This window comes from Vitis riparia, chromosome 12 (assembly GCF_004353265.1).
Source record: "Vitis riparia cultivar Riparia Gloire de Montpellier isolate 1030 chromosome 12, EGFV_Vit.rip_1.0, whole genome shotgun sequence".
NCBI classification, from domain to species: domain Eukaryota; kingdom Viridiplantae; phylum Streptophyta; class Magnoliopsida; order Vitales; family Vitaceae; genus Vitis; species Vitis riparia.
The window spans coordinates 18,612,115-18,640,020 of record NC_048442.1 but is presented as its reverse complement, the minus strand read 5'-3'; the positions used below and the strand labels follow the sequence as shown (position 1 = coordinate 18,640,020).

At 38.1% G+C, this 27,906-nt stretch overlaps 1 protein-coding gene and 2 long non-coding RNA genes across 5 annotated transcripts in view; 2 read left to right on the top strand and 1 right to left on the bottom strand.

The window, feature by feature from the left end:
• LOC117926539 (transcription initiation factor TFIID subunit 1) overlaps positions 1-27,906 on the bottom strand; it is a 64,115-nt gene that overhangs the window by 1,262 nt on the left and 34,947 nt on the right. For all 3 annotated transcript variants that reach the window (XM_034845661.1, XM_034845662.1, XM_034845663.1), the window contains 9 exons: positions 25,389-25,598; positions 24,809-24,901; positions 23,170-23,376; positions 21,766-21,972; positions 8,929-9,415; positions 2,525-2,730; positions 2,279-2,398; positions 1,283-1,339; positions 8-1,198 (listed from right to left, as the gene is read on the bottom strand). In XM_034845661.1, the coding sequence (XP_034701552.1) occupies positions 8-1,198; positions 1,283-1,339; positions 2,279-2,398; positions 2,525-2,730; positions 8,929-9,415; positions 21,766-21,972; positions 23,170-23,376; positions 24,809-24,901; positions 25,389-25,598 (2,778 nt within the window). The remainder of the gene's footprint in view (positions 1-7; positions 1,199-1,282; positions 1,340-2,278; positions 2,399-2,524; positions 2,731-8,928; positions 9,416-21,765; positions 21,973-23,169; positions 23,377-24,808; positions 24,902-25,388; positions 25,599-27,906) is intronic.
• Positions 4,202-6,348, top strand: LOC117926540. Its single transcript, XR_004653157.1, has 2 exons — positions 4,202-5,591; positions 5,691-6,348. It is a non-coding gene; the product is annotated as an uncharacterized LOC117926540 (long non-coding RNA).
• On the top strand, positions 15,020-15,626 carry LOC117926541. The gene is made up of 2 exons (XR_004653158.1): positions 15,020-15,120; positions 15,450-15,626. It is a non-coding gene; the product is annotated as an uncharacterized LOC117926541 (long non-coding RNA).

Sequence of the window (27,906 nt, the reverse complement as noted above, 5' to 3'; positions counted from 1 at the left end):
AGTGTACCTCTCCTCCTCTACGGCGCTTTGTTGGTGGGCCATAGTCTGCACCAAACTTTCCCAACTCAACGACAGGTCTCCTTTTGGTACTCCTGTCCCTTTCTGGAATCCTTCTATCATTTCTTCTAGTTCTGTAGTCCTCTAAATGATTATCTCTCATTTCAGGCATTTTTTTCTTTTTCTTTTTCCGTGCTTTCTGACGTTCTTCTTCCTCTCTCTCTCTTCTTATGGCTTCCTCAAACTTTCTAATCTCAGCTAACCTTTCTTGCTCTTCTAGCATCCTCATTTCTTCCTCATAAAGCCTCTTTGCCCTCTCTTCTCTCAATCTCTCTGCATTTCTCCTCTTCTCTTCCTCTTCCCACAATCTTTTATCCTCTCTAGCTTTCCTTTTTGCGACATCCTCATTCAAATGCTTGGTCTCTGGCTTCTTATGCTTCTCAAAACTTGATAATTCAACTATTTTCTTAGTTTTTCTGTACTCAAGACCAGTGCTTCCATCCTGACTGACTTGGTCTAGACTAACCTCTTTTGGCCGTTTGATTATGATCTTCTTACGAGGCTGGTCTCTATCCGTATCCACTGGTGGCCGTATTACAATAGAGGGTTTATGAGATTCAACCTGGTCCCTATCTGTTTCCGTTGGAGGCCGTGTCACATTAGAGGGCTTATGAGATTCAACCTGGTCTCTGTCTATTTCTGATGGTGGGCGTATTACAATAGAAGGCTTATGAGATTCAACATGTTCCTTATCTGTTTCAGTAGGCGGCCGGATCACAATAGAGGGTTTATGAGATTCAACCTGTGAATCTTCGGGTTTCATCTTGTTGGAAATTATTATTTTATTAACCTTAACAAACTTATTCCCAGTTTCAGCATCAGAAATGACAGGTTGGTCAGGACCATGTGTGGTCCCTGGAGCGACTTTATCAGGAAGCCTATCAGCAGAGCCACATTTAAACTTCACAGGAAGATTTTTTGCCTTCAAACTAGACTTCTCGCCCTCAGAAGTTTCTGCCAGAGCCATTTTTGTAGCACTTTTTGGTATGATTTTCTTTATGAGAGTCCTCTGCTGGAGCTGAGCAGAGTGTTCCAAAGAACTGGACTTCACTGATGCCTTCTCTGGTTCTGTAATCTCAACTTGTGCTTCTAAATCTTCTCCATACTTGGGGCAATTCTTGTTAGTCCTCATGTGCCCAAGCTAGTAAAACAGAAGGCAAATGATCATAAGGAAATTATGACAATTTTCCCAATCACTGCAACAATTTCAGGTTAGATTACACACCTGACCACAAGCTCCGCAGACAAAACTTTCTCTTGCTGATTTTTTTTCCTTGAACATCTGGTTGCAGACAATACAAAATAAATTAAGCTGGTTTTGGACAGCAATAAGAAAGATCTGTGTAGAAAGTATTATGATATTCCAAGAATGAAGTACCAAGTAAGAATTTTACAGGGCCAATGTGCATTTGCTACACAAATATTACCCAAAGAAAAAAGGAGATATTTGGTACAGTGTAAAGTGGAATGATCTATGGGAGGTGGTCACTGAAGTACAGTCCAATATATACACAAACACATATTTTGAGGCACAAAGTCAAAATAATTGCAGGAACCAACAACTCCGATTATGAACATACAAGTATAAATGATGTATATATGCATATAAATTCTAGGAAAGTATGCAATGCAGATGCATGCATGTATTTATGTTTGCAAGAAACCAAAACATGGCAGCTCCAGTGCTCGTGCTCTAGGTTCATTCTATATCACAAGAGCTATTTCTCTCCCCCACTCCACCCAATTACAGTTAAAGAACTGGCTTGGTGAGAACGCTAAACATGGCTCCATTGCTCGTGCTCCAGGTTCATTCTGTACCAGAAGAGCAATCTCTCTCTCTCTCTCTCAATTCATTTTTCTTTTCGTCCTGATAATGCAATGCAAGAGGTCGGAAATCTGGTTGTTTCTGATAATGAAAAGGCAATTGAGGTACAATTGGCCTTGTTTTAGACAGAATGAGTTCCTGTCCTCACCCCACCACCACTGCCACACACACATGCATGGGCACACCAAAACATTAAAGACATGATTGTAAAACAGAAAGGCTCAACAAGAATATCTCCAAATCACCATATAACCATGGACTGTATAAACATCAATAATGCTCTAGGGCAAATGCATGTGTTACAAAGACATTAGGGACAAAAAAACTAATTTCTGCTAGATAAGATAAAACTTCCTATATCATACCACAACAGAAAAAACAAATAAAATAACTTACTTTAATTCCATCACCCATTATTTTTATCTTCTTATGGAGTACTCCCATGCGTGCGGCGTCATTCTTCTTCAAAATTTTTGCCTTCCCAGAAATGTTTCTTTTAGGAAGAAAACTTTCCACCTGCCACCAAAGCATTGTTTTCTCTGTCTTATCTCCAATATGTTTGAAAATTGTCTATATGACTAGACATAAAGTTCATATCAAAGTAAAATTAGCCAATAGAAAGGGGCTGGCATCCATTCTTACCTCCTTTGAGTCTCGAAAGGCTTTCTCTTTTTGAGAGTATGATCCATCAGGCTGCACTTTACTAACAAGCTGCTTTACTACAGCACTATTTTTCTTCATTTTTTGTCCATTTTCAAAACCAAAATTTAATTGTGACCCCAAAGCCAATCCTTCTTCCTCCCCGACAGGTCTTGTTTTTTTCTTCTTTTTCCTCTCAGCTTCATCATCTGCAGAGCAGTTATCAATGTCAACTACACATCATGAATACAAAGGGGTTTAAGCTAATTCTAGCCAGGGCAATACGATTCTTGGAAGTTCAGTTGAACAAACTCCCATATTTGTTTTGCTCTAGATATGATGAGCCAATTTAAAAAAGGGTACAGGCATGTGTAATCCACATGCAGGAAAGGGCCCAAAAATTCCACATATTCCACTGTGGACTAAATTATTTGACCAACACATCTGAGAGGGTACCTCATTTAGGAAAAAAAAATAGTACAAAAAACGAAAAACAGAAAATTCTTATCTTATATCTTCCCATTTCTCAGTCTCAGCAGATGTGGGTAAACCCCAAGAAACAATATTTGCCTATGTACTCTAAAAGGGCAAAGCTAATTTTAAGGTGTTTTGCCCAAATGAGGCAAACATAAGTCTCAAACTGGAATGAGACAAAAGCCTCAACTTAAACACCAAAAAGTAAAACCAACTATACAATAGAAATACTAAGAGTAGTAGTAGTGCCCAAATAAGGCAAGCATAAGTCTTAAGCTAGAATGAGATGTAGACCTCAACTTAAGCTCAAAAAAGGGGAAAAAAAAAAGGAGGAAAAAAAAAAAAACAACGACAATAATAGTTATTATTGAAAAGAAAATTGTCAAAAAATATAATAGACCAATGAAATCAAATAAAAATAAAATAATATGAAAACCATAAAATACATAATAAGAAAAATAATTATTTGTCATTTTCTTTCTTTCTTTTCTGTTTTTCTTTTGTAAGGGTTAAACTGAAACTCTGAACTGTAGACCCAAAACTAATATAATTGAAGAAAATATTCTTCTTTTTTTCTGTGTCAAAACTGAATACAAAGGACCTATATATATACAAGTGGGATTCCTAATCTAAGCCATATAATATGCACAATCACTATCTCTAAGGAAACAATAACTAATTAGGAGAGATTCTCTCATCCATAAAATAGAAAGTATCCTAACACAAGGAGAGATTCTCTCATCCATAAAATAGAAAGTATCCTAACACAATCCTTCTAATCTTGGCACTTAATTACAAATCATAATCCCATATTTCCACACTCCCCCTCAAGTTGGGTGGTAGATGTCTAGCATTCCCAACTTGCTTTTCATGTTTTCGTAGGTGGCCTTTGGAAGTGCTTTTGTCAGAATGTCTGCTGTTTGACGACTTGAAGGAATATACATAAGTCTGATTGTTCCCCCTTCAAGTTTCTCCTTGATGAAGTGACGGTCTATCTCCACGTGCTTGGTTCTGTCGTGTTGAACTGGATTCTTTGCAATACTTATGGTAGCCTTGTTATCACATAAAACTGTCATAGTGGAATTTGATATAATTCCAAGTTCCTTGAGTATTCTTTGGAGCCACATTCCTTCACATATCCCATGAGCCATTGCCCTGAATTCTGCCTCTGCACTGCTTCTCGCCACTACAGACTGCTTTTTGCTTCTCCAAGTCACCAAGTTTCCCCACACATAGGAACAATACCCAGTAGTTGACCTCCGATCTGTCAAGGATCCTGCCCAATCAGCATCTGTGAATACCTCAACTTCCCTACTTGAGGTTTTCTTGAAGTAGAGTCCTCTACCCGGGCTCTTTTTAAGGTACTGTAAAATTCTGTATACGGCTTTCATGTGTCTTTCAGTGGGATTGTTCATGTAGCGGCTTACCATGCTCACAGCGAAACCAATATCAGGCCTTGTGTGAGTTAAGTAGATCAACTTTCCTACTAACCTCTGGTACCTGTCTTTGTCAGTTGGATGACTGTCATTATCTTTATCAATCTTACCAATAGGATCCATAGGTGTGTCCACTGGCTTACAACCTAGCATTCCAGTCTCCTGAAGTAGATCAAGGACATACTTCCTTTGCGTGACCACAATTCCCTCCTTAGTTCTGCCAATTTCCATGCCAAGAAAGTATCTGAGTTGTCCAAGATCTTTGATTTCAAATTCTCTTGCTAGCAGCTTCTTGAGATTCCCTATCCCTTCTTCATCGTCTCCGGTAATTATAATATCATCAACATAGACAATGAACAAAGTCATTTCACCTTCCTTAGAGTGCTTCATAAACAGTGTGTGATCTGCTTGACATTGGATGAACCCATGTTTTTTCACAACTCTAGTCAGTCGATCAAACCAGGCCCTAGGTGACTGTTTTAGACCGTATAGGGACTTTCTCAGTTTACACACTTTTCCTGAATTTTCTGGAGTTTCCATACTAGGTGGAATCTTCATGTAGACTTCCTCTTCTAGTTCTCCGTTGAGAAATGCATTTTTGACATCAAGTTGGTGCAGATTCCAATCCAAATTTACTGCAACTGACAATAACACTCTGATGGAGTTGAGCTTTGCTACTGGTGCAAATGTCTCTTCATAATCAATGCCATAGGATTGAGTAAATCCTTTAGCTACTAGTCGAGCCTTGAACCTGTTTATACTTCCATCTGGATTGTGCTTCACGGTAAATATCCACTTGCATCCAACAGGCCTCTTACCCTCTGGTAATTCTGAGATTTCCCATGTCCCATTTTTCTCTAATGCTTGTATTTCTTCCTGAACAGCAGTCTTCCATTCAGGTTGTTGAAGTGCTTCTTGGATGTTGGATGGGATACGATCATCTTCAAGAGAAGTGATGAACGCTTGGAAATTCTGTGAAAGCTTTCCATAGGACACATGATTACTGATTGGATGCTGAGTGCAGGATCTTACACCTTTCCTTAAAGCAATGGGTTGATCAAGATCATCAAGGTCATTATTGGAATTTAGATCATAAATTGTGTTACCTGGTTGTGAGTTTGGGTTGCTTGGATCCTGGTCCAATTCTTGGTTCTGCTCAGGTGAAGTGTTGTCCTCGGGCTCCTTTTGAGGAGGTTTCTCAGGCTTTTCCTTTAAATTTTTTCTAGAATAAACTATTACCTCTTTACTGCCTTGTGTAGTTGACTCAGGTATGACAGAAGGGACATCCAAGGAATTGTTTTCGGGGACAGAAAGAGTAGTATCTGTTTGAGGAGGCAGTGATGAACTCAAAGGAGAAGTAGTGCTGATTTCGGTTTCCCAGAATTGGAATTCATCTGTGGACCAATTCTCCCCCTGAATTGCAATTTTGGGGTAGAAGGGTTGATTTTCGAAGAAAGTGACATCCATGGAAATGTAGAATTTCTTGGTTGTTGGAGAGTAGCACTTGTATCCTTTTTGGTTTGGTGAGTACCCGAGAAAGATGCATTTAGTGGCTGTCGGATCAAGTTTACTACGTAGGGACTTATGGATGTGAACGAAAGCAGTACAACCAAAGACTTTGATTGGGATAGACGAGATTATTCGAGCGGATGGATATGCAGCGAGGAGGATTTGACACGGGGTTTTAAATTGAAGAATCCTAGAAGGCATTCGGTTGATCAAGTAGGTTGCTGTGAGTACAGCTTCACCCCATAATTGTTTAGGCACGTTTGAAGCTATCATGAGGGATCGTGCAACCTCCATCAAATGTCTATTTTTCCTTTCTGCAACTCCATTTTGCTGTGGAGTATCAATGCACGAGCTTTGATGTACGATGCCATTCTCCAGAAGATATGACCCAAGAGTGTTGTGATAGTATTCTCGAGCATTATCTGTCCGAAGGACTTGAATTTTTGCCTGAAACTGTGTTGAACCATGTTGTTGAAGTTTTCAAATATTTCCCTCACTTCTGATTTCTTCTTCATAAGGAATACCCAAGTCACTCGAGTGTGGTCATCAACAAAGGTGACAAACCATCTAGAACCTGTAATGTTGTTGATTCTAGAGGCCCCCCAAACATCACTGTGAATCAAGGAAAAAGGATGAGATGGTTTGTATGGTTGAATGGAATAGGAGTTGCGAGTATGTTTGGACAATTGACATATTTCGCATTGAAAATTTTTGGAATTTTTATTGAATAATGATGGATATAGTTTTTCAAGATAGGAAAAATTTGGGTGACCTAATCGGTAGTGCCATAACATAACAACACTATCCGTCTTGGTATTAGGGTTGGAAACTACACAAGCAGTCTTCATTGGTAGCCTTCGAATTTCTCAGCTCTCAGAAGGTAAAGTCCAGCACGCACCTCAGCATTGCCAATCCTCTTCCCAGAGTTCAAGGCCTGAAATTCACACATGTGAGGAAGGAATTTAGTAACACAATTAAGATCCTGTGTTAGTCTACTTATAGACAATAGGTTGCAATCCAATTTCGGAACATAGAGCACGGAGTGAAGAGTAATATCCTTGGAAATAATAACTGAACCTGTGCCGAATACCCTAAAAGGGTTCCATCGGCAATTCGAACAGAGGAATTGTTATGGCAAGGAGTATATTCATGAAAAACCATGAGATTCCCAGTCATGTGATCTGAAGCTCCTGAGTCCACTATCCATGTAGTGTGATTTTCCTGTCTAACATTTAGGGCATGGGAAAAAATACCTTTCTGGGCTACAGATGCGGTACCAATAGTTGTTCCAGTTGATTGAAGAGTCTGTTGGAACATTTTCTGTAGTGCCTCCAATTGCTCTTTGCTAAACGGTCCAGGATTTGAGTTAGTGCCAGATGTGTCTTCTTCGGCTGTAGCGGTGTAACCCGGCCTTCTCTGTTTTGCTGTGGCCGAGAAGGTTTCCAATCAGCAGGTTTACCGTGTAGATGCCAGCAAGTCTCTTTCGTGTGTCCAGGTTTTCTACAATGGTCGCACCATGGACGATTCTTCTTCGTTTGGTGGTTGTTGTTGTTGGATTGGGTTCCTCGTGCAACTAGGGCTGAGTTCTCAAGATTTTTGGAGGAATTTTGGGTTCCCAACATCACTTTTTGTCTGCTTTCCTCTCTGCGAATTTCAGAAAAAACTTCCCTAACACTAGGTAATGGCTTAATACTTAGAACTCTTCCACGTACCTCATCTAAATTCTTATTAAGGCCAAGTAAAAATTTGTAGATGCGTTCCTTTTCAATGACCTTCTTGTATAGGAGTCCATCTTCGGGACACTTCCAAACCAATTCTTCATAAATATCGAGTTGTTGCCAATACCGTGTAAGGATATTAAAATATTCGGTAACAGTTGAATCTCCTTGTCGAAGATCCTGGAGAATACTCTTGATTTCGAAAATCGCCGAGGTATTATCGATGTTGGAGTAGGTCTCTCTAGCTGCATCCCATATCTCCTTTGCTGTGCCATAATACATGAAGTTTTCTCCTATGTCATTGGTCATAGAGTTAATTAACCAAGACATCACCATACTATTTTCCAACTTCCAGGTTCGGTATCCTGGATCATCTTCCTTCGGCTGAACAATGGCTTCCGTAAGGTATTCTTCCTTACCTTTCCCGCAGATGAAGATCCGAACAGATTGAGCCCATTGAATAAAATTCTGCCCATTGAGTTTATGACCTGTTATGGGAAGAATGATGCCGTCTGTGGTGCTGGCACTGCCGGAGTGAACTGCTTCAGGTCTGGACGTCACCTCCGAGTTTGATCCTTCCGTTCTGCTCTCCATGGAAAAAGATGATTTTTTTTTTTTTATACGTGGTTCAGATCTGAATGCTCTGATACCATGAAGAAAATATTCTTCTTTTTTTCTGTGTCAAAACTGAATACAAAGGACCTATATATATACAAGTGGGATTCCTAATCTAAGCCATATAATATGCACAATCACTATCTCTAAGGAAACAATAACTAATTAGGAGAGATTCTCTCATCCATAAAATAGAAAGTATCCTAACACAAGGAGAGATTCTCTCATCCATAAAATAGAAAGTATCCTAACACAATCCTTCTAATCTTGGCACTTAATTACAAATCATAATCCCATATTTCCACAATAATACATACCAAAAGTCACAACAGCGCCAAATCCATTAAAATCCAATTGAATATAGAGGCTTAAGAAATATATACCAGAAGCCAACAAAGGCCCAATACCCAATGAATATTTGAGGCTTTAGCCTTGACTGCCTCAAGTATCATTCAAAGCTGTATGCCTCAATAGGTTGGTTTTAGCACTGATTATCCTGCATTAAGGCTAAAGCCTCAAATCTTCTGATGTGGGAGGTTCCAAGTTCAAGTCCCAACAAGGACAAAAAAGAATATGACCAATTAAAAAGAAAAAGACCTGCAACCAATTATTAACAAATAATAGTAACAAGTAGTTAGAAACAAACAGCCCATACCATCCATGAGCATCCTACACAACTCCGCTGCTTCAGCAGCTTCATCTTCAATTTCCTCTTCTGCCTGTGCTTGGGATGGGCGCCTTCTCATTTTGAGCCCCCTAACACCATCTGTTCTATCATGCTTTGATTCACAGTTACCCTCTTCCCCATCCTCACATTCTTCTGCATCCAGTAGATTTTCTAGGTCTCCAGCAAAGGAATCCAGGTCACTATTTGCTTCAGAGTCACTCTCAATTTCATCACTGTCAACAGCTGAAAGACTCTGAACTTGTCGATCCCAAATCTCCTGACATTTTTCTCTGGTCTGCTGCTGAAGCTGAAGAAAGGACATGCGCTGCCCACGTGCATACTTACTGATAGTTGTTGGATCAACCTTTACCCCTGATGCTGCTTGCTCACTTGAAAGCTTACGGATCATAGCAATACGATGCCACCTAGTCTGCTTTGCAATTAGCTCCTCCGGAACATTAAACTTGAGGAGAACCTGGAAGGATCATACTTGAGAGCTAACAAACATGTGGTAGTATAAATATAGGTTTTTACATTCTGGTATAACAAGAGATTATTTGATAAAAGTATTAATTGGAAAAAATTTGCTAGGATGGGAAAATCTCATAAAACCAGGATGATCCTAGCAACTGATACAAAGAGAACTAACTGTAACTTAGATGTAAGGAAAGACAAAAATGGTCAAAGTTTTATGACCAACTTGAAAATAAAGGAAAATAGATCTAGGAAAGAGAAACCTTAAGACACCAAGTAAAAATAGCAAGTTAAAGAAATTCCCTCATCTTCAAATCCCAAACCTTTCCAACTCCATTTGATTCTTGCCTTCTTGAATGAATTAGGGAAAGCAAAGAAAAATGCTTAAAAATGGGTGTTTTTCTTAAGTGCCTTTTCCTCATCTTTCCCATTTTCTTTTTACAAAACCAAACAGTGATAGAATTTCATCTAAGAAAACTGTTAGATCAACCAAAGTTCCATAGCCATCAAAACCATTCGCTTAGCTGTCTTGCTTAAGTCCCTTGAGATCAAGCTTTGAGTCTTACAATCAGAAACTGTGGAATCAACAACTGTGAGTAGAGCAGAACAGAAGGGGGAAAAAAATGAAGGATTTGTATAACAGAACCAAAGTAGTTGGGTAGGGCAAGGCTATGTTCAGGGGTTCCCTAAAAATGAACATTTTTTTATATGTTCCCTAGAAATGAATATATAAACAATTATTAAATTAGTTATGCTTCTACCAAAACTACATATTGATCAAGCCACTAGGCTTTTACATTTATTTTTATTTGTTAAATTTTATTTTCTATTTGTTAAATTACAATAAGATGATTTACTTGATTGTCTTATTTGTGTGAAAATCTGTGCCTGGTTGGATGAGAATTGGTTAATACATGCAGCTTCTTTTAGTGTTTTACTTTTGACATAACTCATATACAGTGTTTATTGTTAACTGACCATTGAATCCAAAATTATCTAATTGTCATATTATTATTCATTGTCTAACTGTCATATTAATGTTTGTGGCAGATAAACAAAAACATACTAGAAATTTATTTATAGAGAGCAGTGACATATGCTTTGAATTGTAGTCAGTCGAGTTGAATCAAATTCCCTGTAAAAAATATTGGTTAAAGTTTTTACTTATCACCCAAAGATAAGAATAGACCAAATCCAAAAATTGCTATTTAAGGGTTTCATTCTATGTTTCTTTGGGTGGATTTCGTTTCACTGATTACTGATTAGATTTTATAAAAACGGATGCTGTCTTTTTCATGGATGATCTCTTTGAATTTTGCATTTAAGTATTTGGCTTTATTCTGATGATAATAATAATCAATAATAACTCATATGAAGCCATGAATATTTGGTCTCTTAATCTCTAAAAATCTTGGAGATTACTGTCATAGGCTATATAAAAAGTAATAAAGTTTGACATTCATACACTTATTGCAGTGTATCTTAACCATCTAATTTGGGATAGGTTATGGAGGTCAAGATTTTAACCTTGATGGAGACAAAATCTATGGGGATTCCACAATCATCTATTGGATTGATCAGAGGAAGAGGAAGCACAAAACTGATATATGTGGATTGAGAAGATCTTAATCCATTCAAAGGAGATGAGTTGTTGCCTTTTTGGATACTAAGGTCTACTATCCAAATAGTGAATTGACTGTCGAGAAAAGCTTTGATCTTATATGGTGCTTTGGCTCCTCTCTATTCATGGGGCCAAGCTTACATCCTCTAGATGTCTGAATTTTTTTGATAAATAAAGACTAAAAATAAAGTAAAAAGAGCCGCCTGAAGAGCGGCCCAAAGTACACAAGAAAACAAACGTCCCTTCACCACCAAGGCTCAACCAAAAGAGTATAGAAAGAACCTCAACAAGTACCCAACCATTCAAAAAAACCTACTAAAGTTGATGGGCAATCATCTACAAACAACTTAGACTTAGACCATAGAAAACAAACAAAATCCCTTTTCAGCTTTTGGATAGAAAAAACCTTGTTATTGAATGCAATGTCATTCCTTAACTTTCACACCATCCAAAACAAGCACAAAGGGCTTGCTTGCCAAACCTTCTTGCACTTTTTGCCCATAAAAGAACCATGTCAACCCAACAGAGTATATCTAACCAATGAAGAAAGCACCCAAGATACCCTAAAAAGTACGAAAATCAGCCCTCATAAAATCCTTATAGTTTCACAATGGAGTAGCAAATGATTTATGGATTCTTCATGTCCAAAGCACAAGAAACACTATTTGGTAAAAACCAACCTTGTCTCTAAACTTAATTCAAAGTTAGAACTTTACCCCACACTGCCTCCCACGCGAAAAAACTAACTTTGTACTAAACCCAAGAAATCCAAATGCCGCTCATTGGAAAAGACCCACCCAAGTCTAATTCCAAAACATTACAAAGAGATTTAATTGTAAACTTGTCACTCTTTGTCATTGACCAAATCAATGTATCTTCCTTTACCCCACACTACCTCCCACGCAAAAAATTGGGCTAGACCCAAGAAATCCAAATGTCACTCATTGGAAAAGACCCACCCACGTCTGGTTCCAAAATATTGTAAAGGGACTTAACCGTAAACTTGCCACTCTTTGCCACTGACCAAATCAGTGTATCTTCCACATCCCTACAAACTTTCTACCCTTGCAAACAAACAAAAAATCTCTCAAAGCAATCCACCTCTCAGTCATTAAAAGATCTAGAGAAACAAGGATTCTAGCCCCCGGCCCACCCCACCCCCCCTTTAGTAGAAAATTTTCGAACATCCTCCACTCATGCATTCTTAAAAAGAGATAAAGAAAATAAAGAAGGAAACACACACAACAGGTTATCCCTAAATCACCTATCCTTCCAAAAAGTACCCTCCGTCCATTACCCACCACAAAAGAACACCTAGATCTCACAAGATCCCAATCCTTCCTTATCGCTTTCTACAACCTAACCCAACCCTATACCCCTCTTTACCTCCTGAGTTGCCCACCCCTCTCTTGCTTCCCCATACTTACTATGGATAACTTGATTCCAAAAAGCTCCTTTCTCAATTGCAAAACGCCAACTCCACTTGCAAAGAAGAGCCTTATTAAGAACTGAAAGATTTTTAACCCCCAAACCCCCTTTCTTCTTATCTCCGCAAACAACCGTCCGCTTAACAAGATGAGGTTTATGATCTAATGTCCCGCCGCCTTATAAAAAGTTCCTTTGAATCTATTCTAGCCTCAATCTAACAACTTTTAGCATACATAACAAAGACATAAATGGGGGCAAACTAGATAGAGTACTTTGAATCGAAGTTACCCTCCCTCCTTTGAAAATATATTGTCACTACCACATAGACAACCTCTTGAGAAACCGCACTTCTACTCCATCCCAAGCTACCGTAGAAACTTTTTTTTTTTTTTTTTTAATCATAAACGAACAATCGTATTAAAATAGAAAAAAATGAGAAGGATGAGAAGTCACCCCCAAGACGCACAAACCTAATAAAAAACTTAGTAAACCTATACTAAACAAGGAGGGCTATACAAAAAAAACAAAAGGCCTATACACATATAATAAACCCAGACCCAGTAGACCTAACCCTAAGGTGTGCAAATCGACATCCAGTTAAGCTGAATTACACTCAAATGATAGAGTTTAAAAATGTATGTATCGTAAGCCCAAAAATAAACATAGAACTGAAGCGAATCCCACATCAACTCCAACATCCTCCAAGTATCCTAAAAAACCCTAGCATTCCTCTCTTTGCACACAACCCACAACAAAGAAAGACACGCTATCCTCCAAAGAGTCCTACCTCTGTTAGAATTCCCAAAACACTTGAAGGAAATCACCATCATATCGCAAATATTGTTTGACTGAACCCAATCCATCCCTGCCTGGCTCAACTCCATAGACTTAAACGGAGCACCCAAAGGAATAAGAGGAAGGTAGACTACCCACCTTACACCCAAGTTCAACAAGTAAATCCTCTAAATTCTCCAACCTTCCTACAAGAATTAACTCGCTTTTTTCTAAGTTAATTGTGGGAAAACGTAAATTATGGTTGTAAATTAATGGCTTGTGTTTTGCTGTGTATAGTAATTATGCTAGTTTAGGAGAGTTTGTTTGTAACAGCCAGAATTCCTAGAATTAGGTTAATTTAGTTAGTTTCCTATTTCGTTTATCCCATAAATCATGGGATTTGATATAGCCTAGTCATTAGTTTCCTTTTCTATAGCTAAGACTTTTCTGTATAAAGCTAGTATAGTTTTCTGAGAAGGAAGGAGAATAAAATTATTCCACAATTCTGCTCTCTCAATTTACGTCATGGTATCAGAGCTGAATTAGGATCCTTGGAAGTTATTTTGTTTCAGCCTTCATTGCTGAATACAGTGCCCAATTTTTCTTCTATTTTTGAAACTCAAAACCGAGCATTTGTTTCCTCTCCTGGAATTTTCATTTTCTTCTTGGCCTTCATTGCCATTCATTTGCCTTTTTTTTGCCTTCATTGTCAATCTGATCTCTTGGTCTTCAACGTTGTCTATTGTTGACCCACGTGCTTTGCCTGAATCACCTAGAAATTGCCGTTTTTTTTTTTTTTTGAAAAAAAAAAATGTCAGAGATTTCAGAAATAACCACTACAGTCCAATCAGAGGAGATTATTCGAACCCAACATTCCGGAGAATTGCAGAATATCCAGGCTGCATATAGGCTGGATGGAAAAAATTATCTGAAATGGTCCCAACTTGTTCGCACAGTGTTGAAAGGGAAAGGGAAGATCAGCCATCTCATGGGTACAGGGCCGAAACTAGGAGATCCTCATTTTGAAGCATGGGATGAAGAAGACTCCATGATTATGGCATGGTTGTGGAATTCTATGATTCCTGAAATCAGTGACACATGCATGTTCCTAGCTACTGCCAAGGACATTTGGGATGCAATCCAACAGACGTACTCTAAGGCGAGAGATGCGGCCCAAGTATACGAGGTCAAGGTGAAAACTGTTGCTGCTAAACAGGGAGATAAAACTGTTACTGAGTATGCTAATCAATTGAAATCTTTATGGCAAGAACTTGATCATTACAGGGTAATAAAGACCAAGTGTCCCGAAGATGCTGCTATTCTCAAGGATTTCATAGAACAAGATCGAGTCTATGATTTTCTTGTTGGACTCAATCCAGAATTCGACCAAGTGCGAATCCAGATTCTTGGCAAGCAAGAAGTTCCGTGCTTTAATGAGGTGGTGGCATTAATTCGAGGAGAGGAAAGCAGAAGATGCCTGATGCTTAATCCACAGAACACGGACAGCTCGGCTATGGTGGCTGGCAGTGGTAACAATTCAGCCACAAATATGGAAAGAGTACTAGTTTCTGGCAATGGAAGATCTAGTCAACCAAAGACTCAAAATCGTGACTACAAGGACAACTTATGGTGCTCTTATTGTAAGAAGGCACGCCATACGCGTGAGCGGTGCTGGAAACTACATGGAAAACCACCAAGTCGAGAGTGGGGACAGAAGGGAGAACAACCAAGTAATAATGGTCAGGCCCATGTTACAACAGTACAACAGAATGGAACAACACCGCAAGAGATAGGCAGTCTTAATCAAGAAGAAGTTGAGAGGGTGAGGTCTCTTATTTGCAACCTTGACAAACCAGCAGGTACTGGTTCATTGGCGTATTCAGGTAAGTTTCCATTCTCTATCGGATTAAATGTCTCGGATATAACCTTTGCCAACTCCTGGGTCATTGACTCAGGTGCTACCGACCATATGACTCATTCACCAAACATTTTTTCCACATATTTCCCATGTTCAAGCAGTAGAAAAATAGCCACAGCCGATGGCTCCTTGACCACTGTAGCAGGTATAGGAGATGTCAAAATAAGCCCATCATTGATGTTAAAAAATGTTCTTCATGTCCCTAGGTTAACCACGAACCTCATTTCTATCCAAAAACTCACTCAAGATTTACATTGCAATGTGGTTTTTTATCATAGTCATTGTGTATTTCAGGACGAGGATTCGGGGAGGATGATTGGACATGCTAGAGAACGGGATGGACTCTACTATCTCAAAGCACCAAGTCAATCAAACATTACCAAAGGCAAATCATCTCATTCTTTTGTCTCAGAAGTTTTTTCATTCAATAAAGAAAAAGTTTGGCTTCATCATCGCCGACTTGGACATCCATCATTTAGGGTTATTAAAATTCTGTTTCCTTCCTTATTTAAAGGTCTAGACGTCGAACATTTTCATTGTGAAGTGTGTGAACTTGCTAAACACAAACGTGTGTCTTTTCCAGTTAGCAATAAAAGAAGTTCTATTCCTTTTTATCTCATACACAGTGACATTTGGGGTCCTTCTCCTATTCCTAACATTACTGGGGCTAAATGGTTTGTTTCATTCATTGATGATTGTACTCGAGTCACTTGGATTTTTTTGCTCAAACATAAATTTGATGTCAGTACTGTCCTTCCAAATTTTTGTTCTATGATTAAGACTCAATTTGGGGTCAATATCAAAAGATTTAGGTCGGATAATGCTAAGGATTATTTCAATCAAGTCCTAACTCCATACTTTCAAAGGGAAGGAATAATACATGAGTCATCTTGTGTTAACACTCCACAGCAAAACGGAGTGGCAGAAAGAAAAAACGGTCACCTTCTTGACTCAACCCGATCCTTCATGTTTCAGAAAAATGTGCCTAAATCCTTTTGGGGAGAAGTAGTTCTTACAGCTGCTCATCTCATAAATAGATTGCCTTCTAGGATCTTGGGATTCAAAAGTCCAATGGACATACTTTCAACATTCTATCCAAACCTACACACTACAAACAATCTTGTTCCTAGGATATTTGGGTGTGTGGCATTTGTCCATGTTCATAATCAAAACAGGGGGAAGTTAGATCCACGGGCATTAAAATGTGTTTTTTTGGGTTATTCTTCAACTCAGAAAGGGTATAAGTGTTACCATCCTCCATCAAAAAGATTCTATGTCTCGGTAGATGTTACTTTCCATGAACAAGAATCTTATTTCACTATTCCTTATCTTCAGGGGGAGAATTCGGTAATGGAAGATAAGGATAGGGGGGATTTTTTATTCCTTGATCTGCCATCACTTCCCTTGTCAAAACAATCTCGTCCCACTAATCCTTTGATTGAAACCTTACCTAAATTGCCCGATCAGCCTGAACCTGTGCCTGAAAATCCAAAATCTGCCCCTGAGAATGTGAGATTTGACAAAGTGTTTTCGAGGAAGAAGACTGTTGTCCCTGAATCTGTGCAAGTCCAAGACTTCAACCCAAATTCTGAGAATGAGGTAACAATTTCTAATCCTTCATTGCAATCTGAATTTCATGTGAACAATGATGACCATGACCTCCCTATTGCTGTTAGAAAGGGATTAGAGAATGCACAAATCGACCTCTATACCCTCTTACACACTTCCTATCCTTTAAAAAATTTTCACCAGCTCATAGAGCCTTCCTTGTTAGCCTAAACACTATTTCTATCCCTACCACCGTATCCGAGGCTTTGACCGATGAAAAATGGAAACAAGCTATGAATGTGGAGATGGAGGCATTAGAAAAAACCAAAACTTGGGAGTTGGTAAAATTGCCGACAGGAAAGAAACCCGTGGGGTGTAAATGGGTTTATACTGTGAAATACAGAGCAGATGGATCAATAGAAAGATACAAGGCTAGATTGGTTGCCAAGGGTTATACTCAAACCTATGGGATTGATTACCAAGAAACTTTTGCTCCGGTCGCAAAGATGAACACTGTTAGAGTCTTGTTGTCATTAGCAGCTAATTACAATTGGGATTTGCAGCAATTTGATGTCAAGAATGCTTTTTTGCACGGAGAACTAGAGGAAGAAATTTATATGGAGGTCCCGCCAGGTTATGACAATAATTTAGCTGCTCAGACTGTATGTAAATTAAAAAAGGCCTTGTACGGACTTAAGCAATCACCACGAGCATGGTTTGGAAGATTCGCAAAAGTGATGATAACCATGGAATATAGGCAAAGTCAAGGAGATCATACGTTGTTCATTAAACACTCATCTTCGGGGAGACTCACAGCTCTCTTGGTGTATGTCGATGACATAATAGTGACAGGAAACGATGACAAGGAGAGACAGGTTCTAAATCAATGTTTGGCTGAGGAATTTGAAATCAAGGCATTAGGGAGGTTGAAATATTTTCTTGGTATTGAGGTGGCTCACTCTAAGCAAGGCATTTTTATCTCCCAACAGAAGTATGTTACAGATCTTCTCAAAGAAACTGGCAAGACCGCATGCAAACCAACAAGTACTCCAATAGATCCGAATCTTAGACTCGGAGAGGCAGAAAATGATGCTACAGTAGATAAAGAAATGTATCAACGCTTGGTGGGAAGGCTCATTTATCTATCTCATACACGACCAGATATAGCATATGCAGTGAGTGTGATTAGTCAATTCATGCATAGTCCAAAGGAAGCTCATCTACAGGTAGCTTATCGAGTGTTACAATATCTCAAAGGGACACCAGGTAAAGGTATTCTGTTCAAAAGGAATGGAGGGTTAGTACTTGAGGCATATACAGATGCTGACTATGCTGGCTCAATTATTGATAGAAGGTCAACTTCTGGATATTGCACCTTTCTTGGTGGAAATCTCGTGACATGGAGGAGTAAGAAACAGAATGTGGTAGCGCGGAGGCAGAATTCCGAGCAATGGCTCAGGGTGTGTGTGAACTACTATGGTTGAAGATCGTTTTAGAAGACTTAAAGATTAAATGGGATGGCCCAATGAGACTCTATTGTGATAATAAATCTGCAATCAGCATAGCTCACAACCCGGTACAGCATGATCGAACGAAGCACATTGAAATTGACAGACACTTCATCAAAGAAAAGTTGGATAGTGGATTGATATGTACACCTTATGTGTCTACACATGGTCAACTTGCTGATATACTTACCAAAGGGCTAAGTAGTTCAGTGTTTCAAAGCTTTGTATCCAAGCTGGGAATGGTGAATACCTATTCACCAGCTTGAGGGGGAGTGTGGGAAAACGTGAATTATGGTTGTAAATTAATGGCTTGTGTTTTGCTGTGTATAGTAATTATGCTAGTTTAGGAGAGTTTGTTTGTAACAGCCAGAATTCCTAGAATTAGGTTAATTTAGTTAGTTTCCTATTTCGTTTATCCCATAAATCATGGGATTTGATATAGCCTAGTCATTAGTTTCCTTTTCTATAGCTAAGACTTTTCTGTATAAAGCTAGTATAGTTTTCTGAGAAGGAAGGAGAATAAAATTATTCCACAATTCTGCTCTCTCAATTTACGTCATTAATCCTCAACCTTGAAATTGCCTCAAACCACATAAGTATGTTATGTGATCTTGAGAAGCCTTGCAAAACACCAGAGTGTCATCAACGAACAATAAATGTGAAATCTAAACACCTTCTCCAAACCTACCTTTCACCTGACAACCAGATAAAAAACCACCAGCCATCGCCTACTTCAAAAGACAACTAAGCACCATCATTGCAATCATGAATAAATAAGGCAAAAGAGGATCTCCCTGACGCAACCCTTTAGAACTTGGAAAGAAACCAGAGAGGGTTTCATTCACTAAAACAGAAAATTTGGCTATGGGGATACACCACATTATCCGCCCAATCCATTTTCCCTCAAAACCCATTTTTTGCAAAACCAAAAGCAGAAAGGACCAGTCTACATGATCATTCGCCTTCTCTATGTCTAGTTTGCACAAAAGACTATTATAATTACTTTTTAAAATTGAATCAATAGTCTTATGAGCAATAAGCATTGTATCCAAAATTTGTCTCCCCTCCATAAACGCACTTTGAGTCGTGGAAACCACTTTTCCGATCACTTTTCTTAATCTATTAGCCAACGCCTTAGCCAACCACTTATACAACCTCCCCACCAAACTAATTGGCCCAAAATCCCTCAAATCCTTGACACCCCCTTTTTGGGAATCAACACTAAAAAGGTGGCATTCAGACTCTTCTCAAAACTGTCATACCCATGGAACTCCCTAAAAAGGCTCATCACCTCATCCTTTACAAAATCCCAAGAAAATTTCCAAAAAGCCATAGAAAAACCATCCGTCCTTGGAGCTTTATCCCCATTTTTCTTTTGATAAGATTGAACCTTGAAACAGCACTAAAAACCTCCTCCTCAGAGAAAGGCTCCTCCAACCAACCAACCTCTTGAGCCTCAAGACCCTCAAACAAGCAGCCATTTAAACTTGGTCTCCAATCCCTTGAATAAAAAAGTAGATTCTAAAAAGCTCGAGCCACCCCTTCCTTAATATCCTCTTCCTAGTCAACCACATTCCACTAATCTTAATTCTGGCTAATAAATTCCTTTTGTAGTGGCCATTAGCAATCTTATGTAAAAAACGAATATTTCTATCCCCCTCTTTTAACCAAACCTCCCAAGATTTCTGTCTACATGAAATTTCTTCCAAGAGAACCCACTTCTTATACTCCTCCCTTGCTTCCTCTCATGTGTTGACCTCCTCTAGGGCAAAATACAAGACTGCTCCCTTGCATCCCAAAAAGCCACTTGCTCCAACGCCCTAGCCTTCCTTACTCCACGCTGGCCAAAAACTTCTCTATTCCAGGCTTTCAAATTAAACTTCAACGCTCTCAACTTTGCAACCAAAATAAAACTGAAGGAACCATGAAAGTTGAATCCCTCCCATCAAGATTTTAGCAAATCCTTAAAACCCTCCTTTACCCACATATTTTCAAAACGTAAAGTCACAGGACCTCTCCTCAATCCTTCCCATCCAGCAAAATAGGAAAGTGTTCGAACAGCAGTCTAGGGAGCACACACTGCATTGCTCCACTGAAATGAGTTTCCCACCCCTCAGATACAAGGAACCAATCCAGTTGGGATTGATTTTGATTATTCAAACCACCCTCCAAGTAAAAGGACCGTCCAATAAAGGGAGATGTTGAATTATTATTATTATTTGCTAATTTTATTTTTGTAAACTCTTTTTTTTTTTGCCTTGAAGGATAGTTTATCCTTCCACTACCCGTCTAATCCACTATTTCTTTACATTTTTTATGGAATGATCAAAGATCCAAGGTTTCCCATGGGCTTTGGAGATAATTCAATTTCTTGTGAGACAAATCCTCTATCTAAGGCCATCCCTAATAGTTTCTCATGGCCCATCATTCAATCAATATAATGGCAGATTGTAAGGGAGAAAAGACCAACAGATTAGCATGTAATTTCTCTTTTCCCCTTTTGGATAGGGGGAAACTGTGGTTGTTTCATTTTTTCTTTATTTAAAGCCAAAATAGGGTTTGATCCTAGAGTAAACTACTCTTATAATCAATCCCAAGCAAGCAAAGATTTATCTTAAGTCAAAGTTACTCTATAACTGATGCTAGCTCAGCTATGAATGATTCGAGTAAAATACACTAAAATTGATCACAACATGCCTAGAATCAATCCCAGGGTTCTCAAAACAGTTTTAATATGGATTTGTCTTCAAAAAGCAGACTGCCAATCTTCCTAAAGCACTCCAAATTTATAAATGCATATTTCCATGAAACCCTATGGGAGAATAAGTATCTCCCAAAATACAAAACATTGTGACATCAATTTTGAAAATTCAAATAGATCTCCTCAGAAAATCTAAGTTCTTTATTAAAAATTCAAAAGTAAGACTTACTAAAACATGCTAGAACAGTTTTAAACCACTCATTTAGGTGGTATCTGCAGCAACATCCACTGAGGAGCACTGCATTACGAAAACTGAGTGCTCAAGATCAGTGAGAAGATTGTGGGGCAGTTAAGTGGAAGAAAAAGGTTTCAGTGCATGCATTACTGTATTGCCTAACTCGATTTGATTAGTACAAACTTTCTCTAAACACAGTTCCATGATTCTACCCCTTGTGCAAAAGAGATTTCCACATCAAAAAATTGCTTGCATACTGTTCTCTGATCTCTTGCATACTTTGCTTTATATCTTATTTGGAAGCAGTATCTTGTGGTGAATTTGGGATGGTTAAGTGGTTATTCAAAGAAACCAATTCAAACCACAAACACCCCCCCACTCCTCTTTCTTCCCTCCAGGTAATTTCCTCCCTAACTCGAATCTAGCACTCAATAAATAAAATATCAACTGACCTACAAAACTCCATCATATTCCCCTAAAAAGGAGGAAAATGCAAGATAATTTGTAGCAAAGCTAATCAAGTGATAAATATACCTATTGATGTAAAGCAGACTTGAAGTTAAATCAGATTTAAGTAGAACTAACTGAGGATTTGTACTCTGTGAGAAATCAACACACCTCTCGAGCAGCCTCCATGCTCAATCTACGCAAATCAGCATCTGTTCCAGTGACAGTTGAACCTCCTCGGCCAACAGTTATTTTTTTCTTAACCATTGCATTAGATATTGGAGCTTTGGGAGCAGTTCGGACATAGCTGAAACCTAGGCCACGACCAGATGGATCACCAACACCAGTAATTTCCAAACGTTCAATATTTTCTCTATCCTGAAAAATAAAAATGGAAAGGAAAAGAAAAAAAATTGAGAATCCATTGTTGAGGAACAAAGAGAAGCTCATGAAATCATCAGAGATGCCATCTCTATTCTACATATTAAGAGTGTGATGTGAATCCAAGACAAAATTACTACTTGATGATATTTAAACGGCCCCTTAAGTGAAGGCACAAAGCACTAATATAAACGAAGAAAATACAGATATATAATCTATGAAATCAATGCACAATCCCATAGAAATAGTTGCCTAAATAACCATGGTAATTGGCAAACAATTTCACAAAATAAGTATGTAGTGTCTTCAGGTCCTTTCTCAACATCAGTTTGCCTTCAATCAAAAGCATAAAAGAAAATTATGAAATCTCAGGACTGGGCTAAAATTTACAGGTATACTGAAGTTCTGTAGATGAGGATGACAGGCTGGGAGTTTAGTTTTGGTGTGAGAAATTTAATCATGAAATATGGAGCAGAATTCACAAAACAAAAGTTGAAACTGCAAGGTTTGAAAATATCTGAAATAACAATATCTTATACAATTGACACATCATCTCATTAATTTGCTTTCGATGGAAAGTGCAATGAAACATTAAGTTCTAGTCTTCCTTGGTACCTGCTCTACCTGATACAATTTGCTCCAAAGTTAAGACAATCATATTTTCCTTCCCAACCAGATACAATTTGCCTCAAAGCTAAAACTTTTAATAAATGCAAATATCCATAATAATCTCTCAAAAAAACATTCAATTAAGAGAACTAGGTTTGAATGTAGTGGCATTCATTTTATGATGCTCAGACTTGGAGAACATTAGTGGAATCACTCAGGCAAAGATCAATCTCTGACTAGGAAGGGATATTACTGCTCTTCTTATTCATTTATGATTTTGGACTTTGGAGTAATAATTTTGCACGATGTCTACAAACAGCAAGTTAGAGGACATCCCACAATATTCAGTCGTAGTAATATTATGTATAAGAATAAGAAATCTGATTTTGTATTGCACTCTCACAAAGCATGATGTTTTTCCCTTTTTGGATAGGAAAATAAAAGAATATTGAAGAGAAGGCGCCTAACAAAATGAAGCATAAATAAAAGCAATGTCCACACACTTGCCACAGTATTTGCCCTTCCACGACTTAAGCAGCAGAAATATTATTCTGCATTTCAAAATATCAGATAAAAGTAATTTACCTGATTTGTACATGCAACAAAGTTGCTACTTAGGTTCCATGGAGTTATCTGCAGTTCCCTTTCAATGTGGGATGCAGCAGCTAAAGCAATTGCCTCATAAGGGAGCTGATTCATTGCAGATGAAAGCCCAGTGGGAAGTGTCAGCCGTGTAATTCCTAAATGTTTGAGGCGGTAAAGGCCAGCTTGCATGCTTTCATAGGCACACACCTAACAAAGAGGGTAAACAATGAAGAGGCACATAAGAAGAAGAAAACACAAAATAACAGAACACACCAAATTTTTCTAGAAATCTTTAGTCTGGAACTATATAAAAAACAATTATGAACAGCTGTAAAATAGTAAATCATCCAAATTTTATTAGACAACATAATGTCTGTGTTCTTAAAAGGTGAGAAGCTAGGGCAAAACCTTTTCTCCTTCTACAGGATGAGGCACAAGCCTCAAACCTTGGGGTGTAAGCATCAAGACATTGAATTTATCTAAAAATGGAATAAGAAAGTATAGGAAGACACAAGGAAAAAAAAAGAGACAGAGAAACAGAATAGCACTTAACTTCAGGTGCATTTGATGTCATCAAGTTTCAAGTAAACATTTAATGAAAGTCTTACACCCTTGGGGGACCATGGTGTCAGACTCTGCATACTTATGCATTAGGGTTGTCCCTTGAAGCCTTTTTCATGGGCAAGGTAAACCACACAGAAATAGATAGAAAAGAATACTTACAAACGTGTTTTACATGTGTAAAACACATATTGCAAGAACGGAGAAAAGAGCAGTATATAACCAATCCAGGAAAAGAATCTAAGGGTAAATTAGGAAAATATAGGCATTAAATAATATCATCCACACAGTAGCACTGAACACTAAGTTATGATGAACTCCACTTCAAAAAAAATTGAAACTTCAATGCACAATTTTCACATGCAAATTTAAAAATAAAGAGGGGACTCAATTTTTTCGTAGGCAATTACAGATATAACAGAAGTACCTAGCTAAAAAGTTGCACAACTGTGGTAACCAAAAGCATAAAAAGTACACCACAAACAAAAATTAATAGACGGAAAGAAGAAGCCAAGGATCTAACAACCTTAGGCCAGACCAAACTTATCACTGGAATCCATATAAGAGAGGCTCCCCCAAGGACCCACTTGACCATATGGACTTCCAAATCTTGTGCAAAGGTGAAAAATCCCTAAAAGCTCACATGCAAGAGAGCCCCAATCCTGTTTTAAACCTAAAAGGCTTCAAAAGATCTCTAAATAAATAAATAAATAAATAAAAAGTCTTTCCTTTTCCTTTCATTTTTTAAATTGGATCCTTTTATCAGTTGGCTAGGACAGGGACCCCAAAAAATTAATAAAACACAAGTTTAACAAATTTCTTGCATGGGGTGATACATGTTATGATCAGCATCATTTTAAGAAATAAATACATATACAAGACTAACAGCCATGCCCTCAGCAATGAGATTATTCTTGTCAAAATGCACCAAGTTTCACCAAGATTTTTAGAAATGTTTCCACTGACCAAAACGAAGATTTTTAGAAATGTTTCCATCTTCATAAATGACCATAATATCTTTCATTAATTAAATTCTAATTCAAAGAAACAAATACAGATTTTGCAGGGTAAGACTCACATTTTCTGGTGTCACCATCCTTCTCAACTCTTCCTCCAGCGGGATCCGGAAATTACGCCTCATAACCCAAAATAGCAGTCCATTAGATCCCTTCTGTGGGCAGAATATGAGTGTAACCACATTCAGGTAAATATAGGATATAATAAAAACAATTAAGAAATAACTTAACAAGCGAAAAAACAGAGCACTACCATATGAGAAAACATCTAATAACAAAGCAGCAAAAAGAATTCTGGTTTGTTATTTTTTATTTTTTATTTTTTTGCAGCAAAAGAATTCTGTTTATCCTGTGAACATAACTTTAAGGAACAAATTCCTGAAATTAGCCCGCTAGGGTAGCCCAATTGGTTAGGGCGAATGCTAGGAGGTGTGGTCCCAGTAAGAGGCACATGGTCTTAGGTTCAAATCCTATCACTGATGATACCCTGATTTACCTAGTACTGGTTGTTGCCGGTGCAGTTAGCACCTTAAGGTTTGGGCCCCCATGGAGAGTCCTAAGGGCTTGGCCATGGAAGGTTCCTTGGGTATCAAAAAAAAAAAAGTAACAAATTCCTGAAATTGATCCATATGCAAGCCTCACCTGCAAATCAGCACAATGCTTCAGCCTTTTCCGAAGAAAAGGTTCTGAAATGTTAGGAAACTGAGCAGACAATTCATCTGCACGGATGCAAGGAAGTGAGCCGCGCTTTTCACCAGCACGAAATTCACGATACATATACACCAACAACCTGTTCATGATATATGTCTGAAGTCCCTTTGTTCCAGGAGACATCACTTCCATGTGAGGCTCCTGCACAGAATAAGCAGTTATATTATATGACAACTTTATCTATGATCTTTAAGACTATAAAAGCTTCACCAGCTTACTGAATCTACATGGACTTGCATACCATACTGCTGCATAGATAAAAACATGAAAAGAAAAACATACATGAAGAGTTATTATAACAGGTGCTTATTGATATATATAACTCCAGTAAATTCAGTATTAGTGGGAAGTAAAGGGTTACAAATAAAGAAAAATGCCACATGCATTCAACTTACAAAAAAGAAAAAAAGTATTATAAATAGGGGGAAAAAAATATAATGAAGGATGAAGAATCCAGTTAAGCATTTCTGCTAGCGTTGAACTTGTACAACCCATGATATATGATGCACGATATGTCCAGAAAGACACACACACAATGGTGTACAAAGATGTTATGGAAAATATACTCTTTGAATGGTGAGTCTGAAGAAGGGAATCACTACTTCGGATGCAAGGTTACCAAATTCATCTTTGGATTCTTGAGACTTTTTGTCCAGTTTTTTTACGTGGAATTATACTTTATCTCTTTCAGTGAACCATCTTTTTCTTCACTATTATATTTCTCATGAGCTCTACAGACTTCTATTTAACTGACTCTGAGAGACAACTCAAATTTTTTGGTTATTTCTTCAAAAGATTTTGTCATGACAGTCAGGAGTGAAGTGTTGGGGAATTGCATTACACTAGCCACCGTGTGGATGATTCTTAGGACAAGGACAAAAATCTTGGAAGTAACATAGGAGCCACTTGATCAGCTGTGAGCAAAAATTGTTCCACAGTAATTCATTGGGTATCAAAACACTTTTAAGTTTGAAAACATCTCTATTTATGTAGACTGTCTGCTCAGCCAATCGGAGGAGAGCAGATGTCAGGCGCCAGTGGTCCTCCCTCCTATATGTTACCTTAAGCCCATGTTTGATGAATTTCAATGGGAAATCAATGTGAATTGGGCAAGGGAAGCATTATTAAGATTGCAGTGGTGGGTTGTTTCCATTCTTCCCAAAGCTGGCAGGTAATGTGTTCAGGATTGAAGCTAAGGTATTACCAGCACTTGAGGATTTAGAAGGGCCTTTCTTGATGAGAATAAGGAGCCTCCATGATGGGAGGAGGTCCTTGGTGGTGATTTTGTGGGTGTCTATAGAGGCCCTTGGAGAGACATTCATGGAATGGATTGGATCATGATTTAGCCAAGGAAATGGTTTCCTCTTTTAGTTGGAGGCCTAGGTCAACCAATCAGCAAGCTTATGATCTTGCCAAGAGAAGACGCCTTTATTTCTGAAGTTGTAGAGGCCTGCCGCACCCTCTCAAGGTTTTCTATGGCTGATGGGTTCTGGTATTTTGCTTCCTTCAAGAATATCTCATTCCTTCTATTTTCTCTATTTTGGCAATATTCCATCCTTTCTATAAAAAGAAAACAAGTATTTAAGCAAATACCATTAGGTAAGTTGACCACAATCCAATCACCAACAAATGCTCGCTACAAAATACCCATCACAATGAATTACATGATAGAGAAGTGAAGAACCATATCAAATTGACAACTCAACTTCTATTTCTATTGAATAAATGAATTATCAAAAGCAAAATTGTCAGTGTTTCCAAGATCTTATGAGTATGTCTATGCTGTTCACCAAAATGAAAGATTAAAGAGGACAATATGAATAGAAATAGAGCAAGATATTTTAAGTAGAGAAGCTGCTTTGGAGCATTTTTCAGTTCTTGAATACTTATCACGTTAAAGAGAAAATTTTACAAGGGAATTATAAAGCTTATCTTGCTTTATGGGTTAGAAAATTGGCAGTCAAGAAAAAACATGTCGAATAAACAAGATGAGCATAGCAAAGCGTGCTAATATGAATGGGTGGAAAAATAAGATTAAGAAATGAATGCCTGCAAGGGAGTCTCCAGGCAGCACTAATTTAAGAGAGAGAACAAGAAATGAATAGTTTCATGGGAGGCTACAAGCAGGCACATCAGTTGAGGACATGATGAGGGAGCATCATTTAAGATCACTGAACATATGAAACAGAGACAAACAAATGCAACTATTATTGGATTTGGGAATTTGATCAAATTGAAGAAAGTGTTCAAAAGACAAGAAGGAAGAACAAAAAGAACTAGGGCCAAGGCGAGAAGAGAAGACATGGTAGTGTTGAACTTAATAAAGGGATAGCCCTAGCTAGAGCTGAATGGTAGAAAGAATTCATATAACCAACCAGACTTGAGATTTAAGGCTTTGTTATTGTGATAACATATATATATGTATATGTATGTAAGTATGCATATGTAT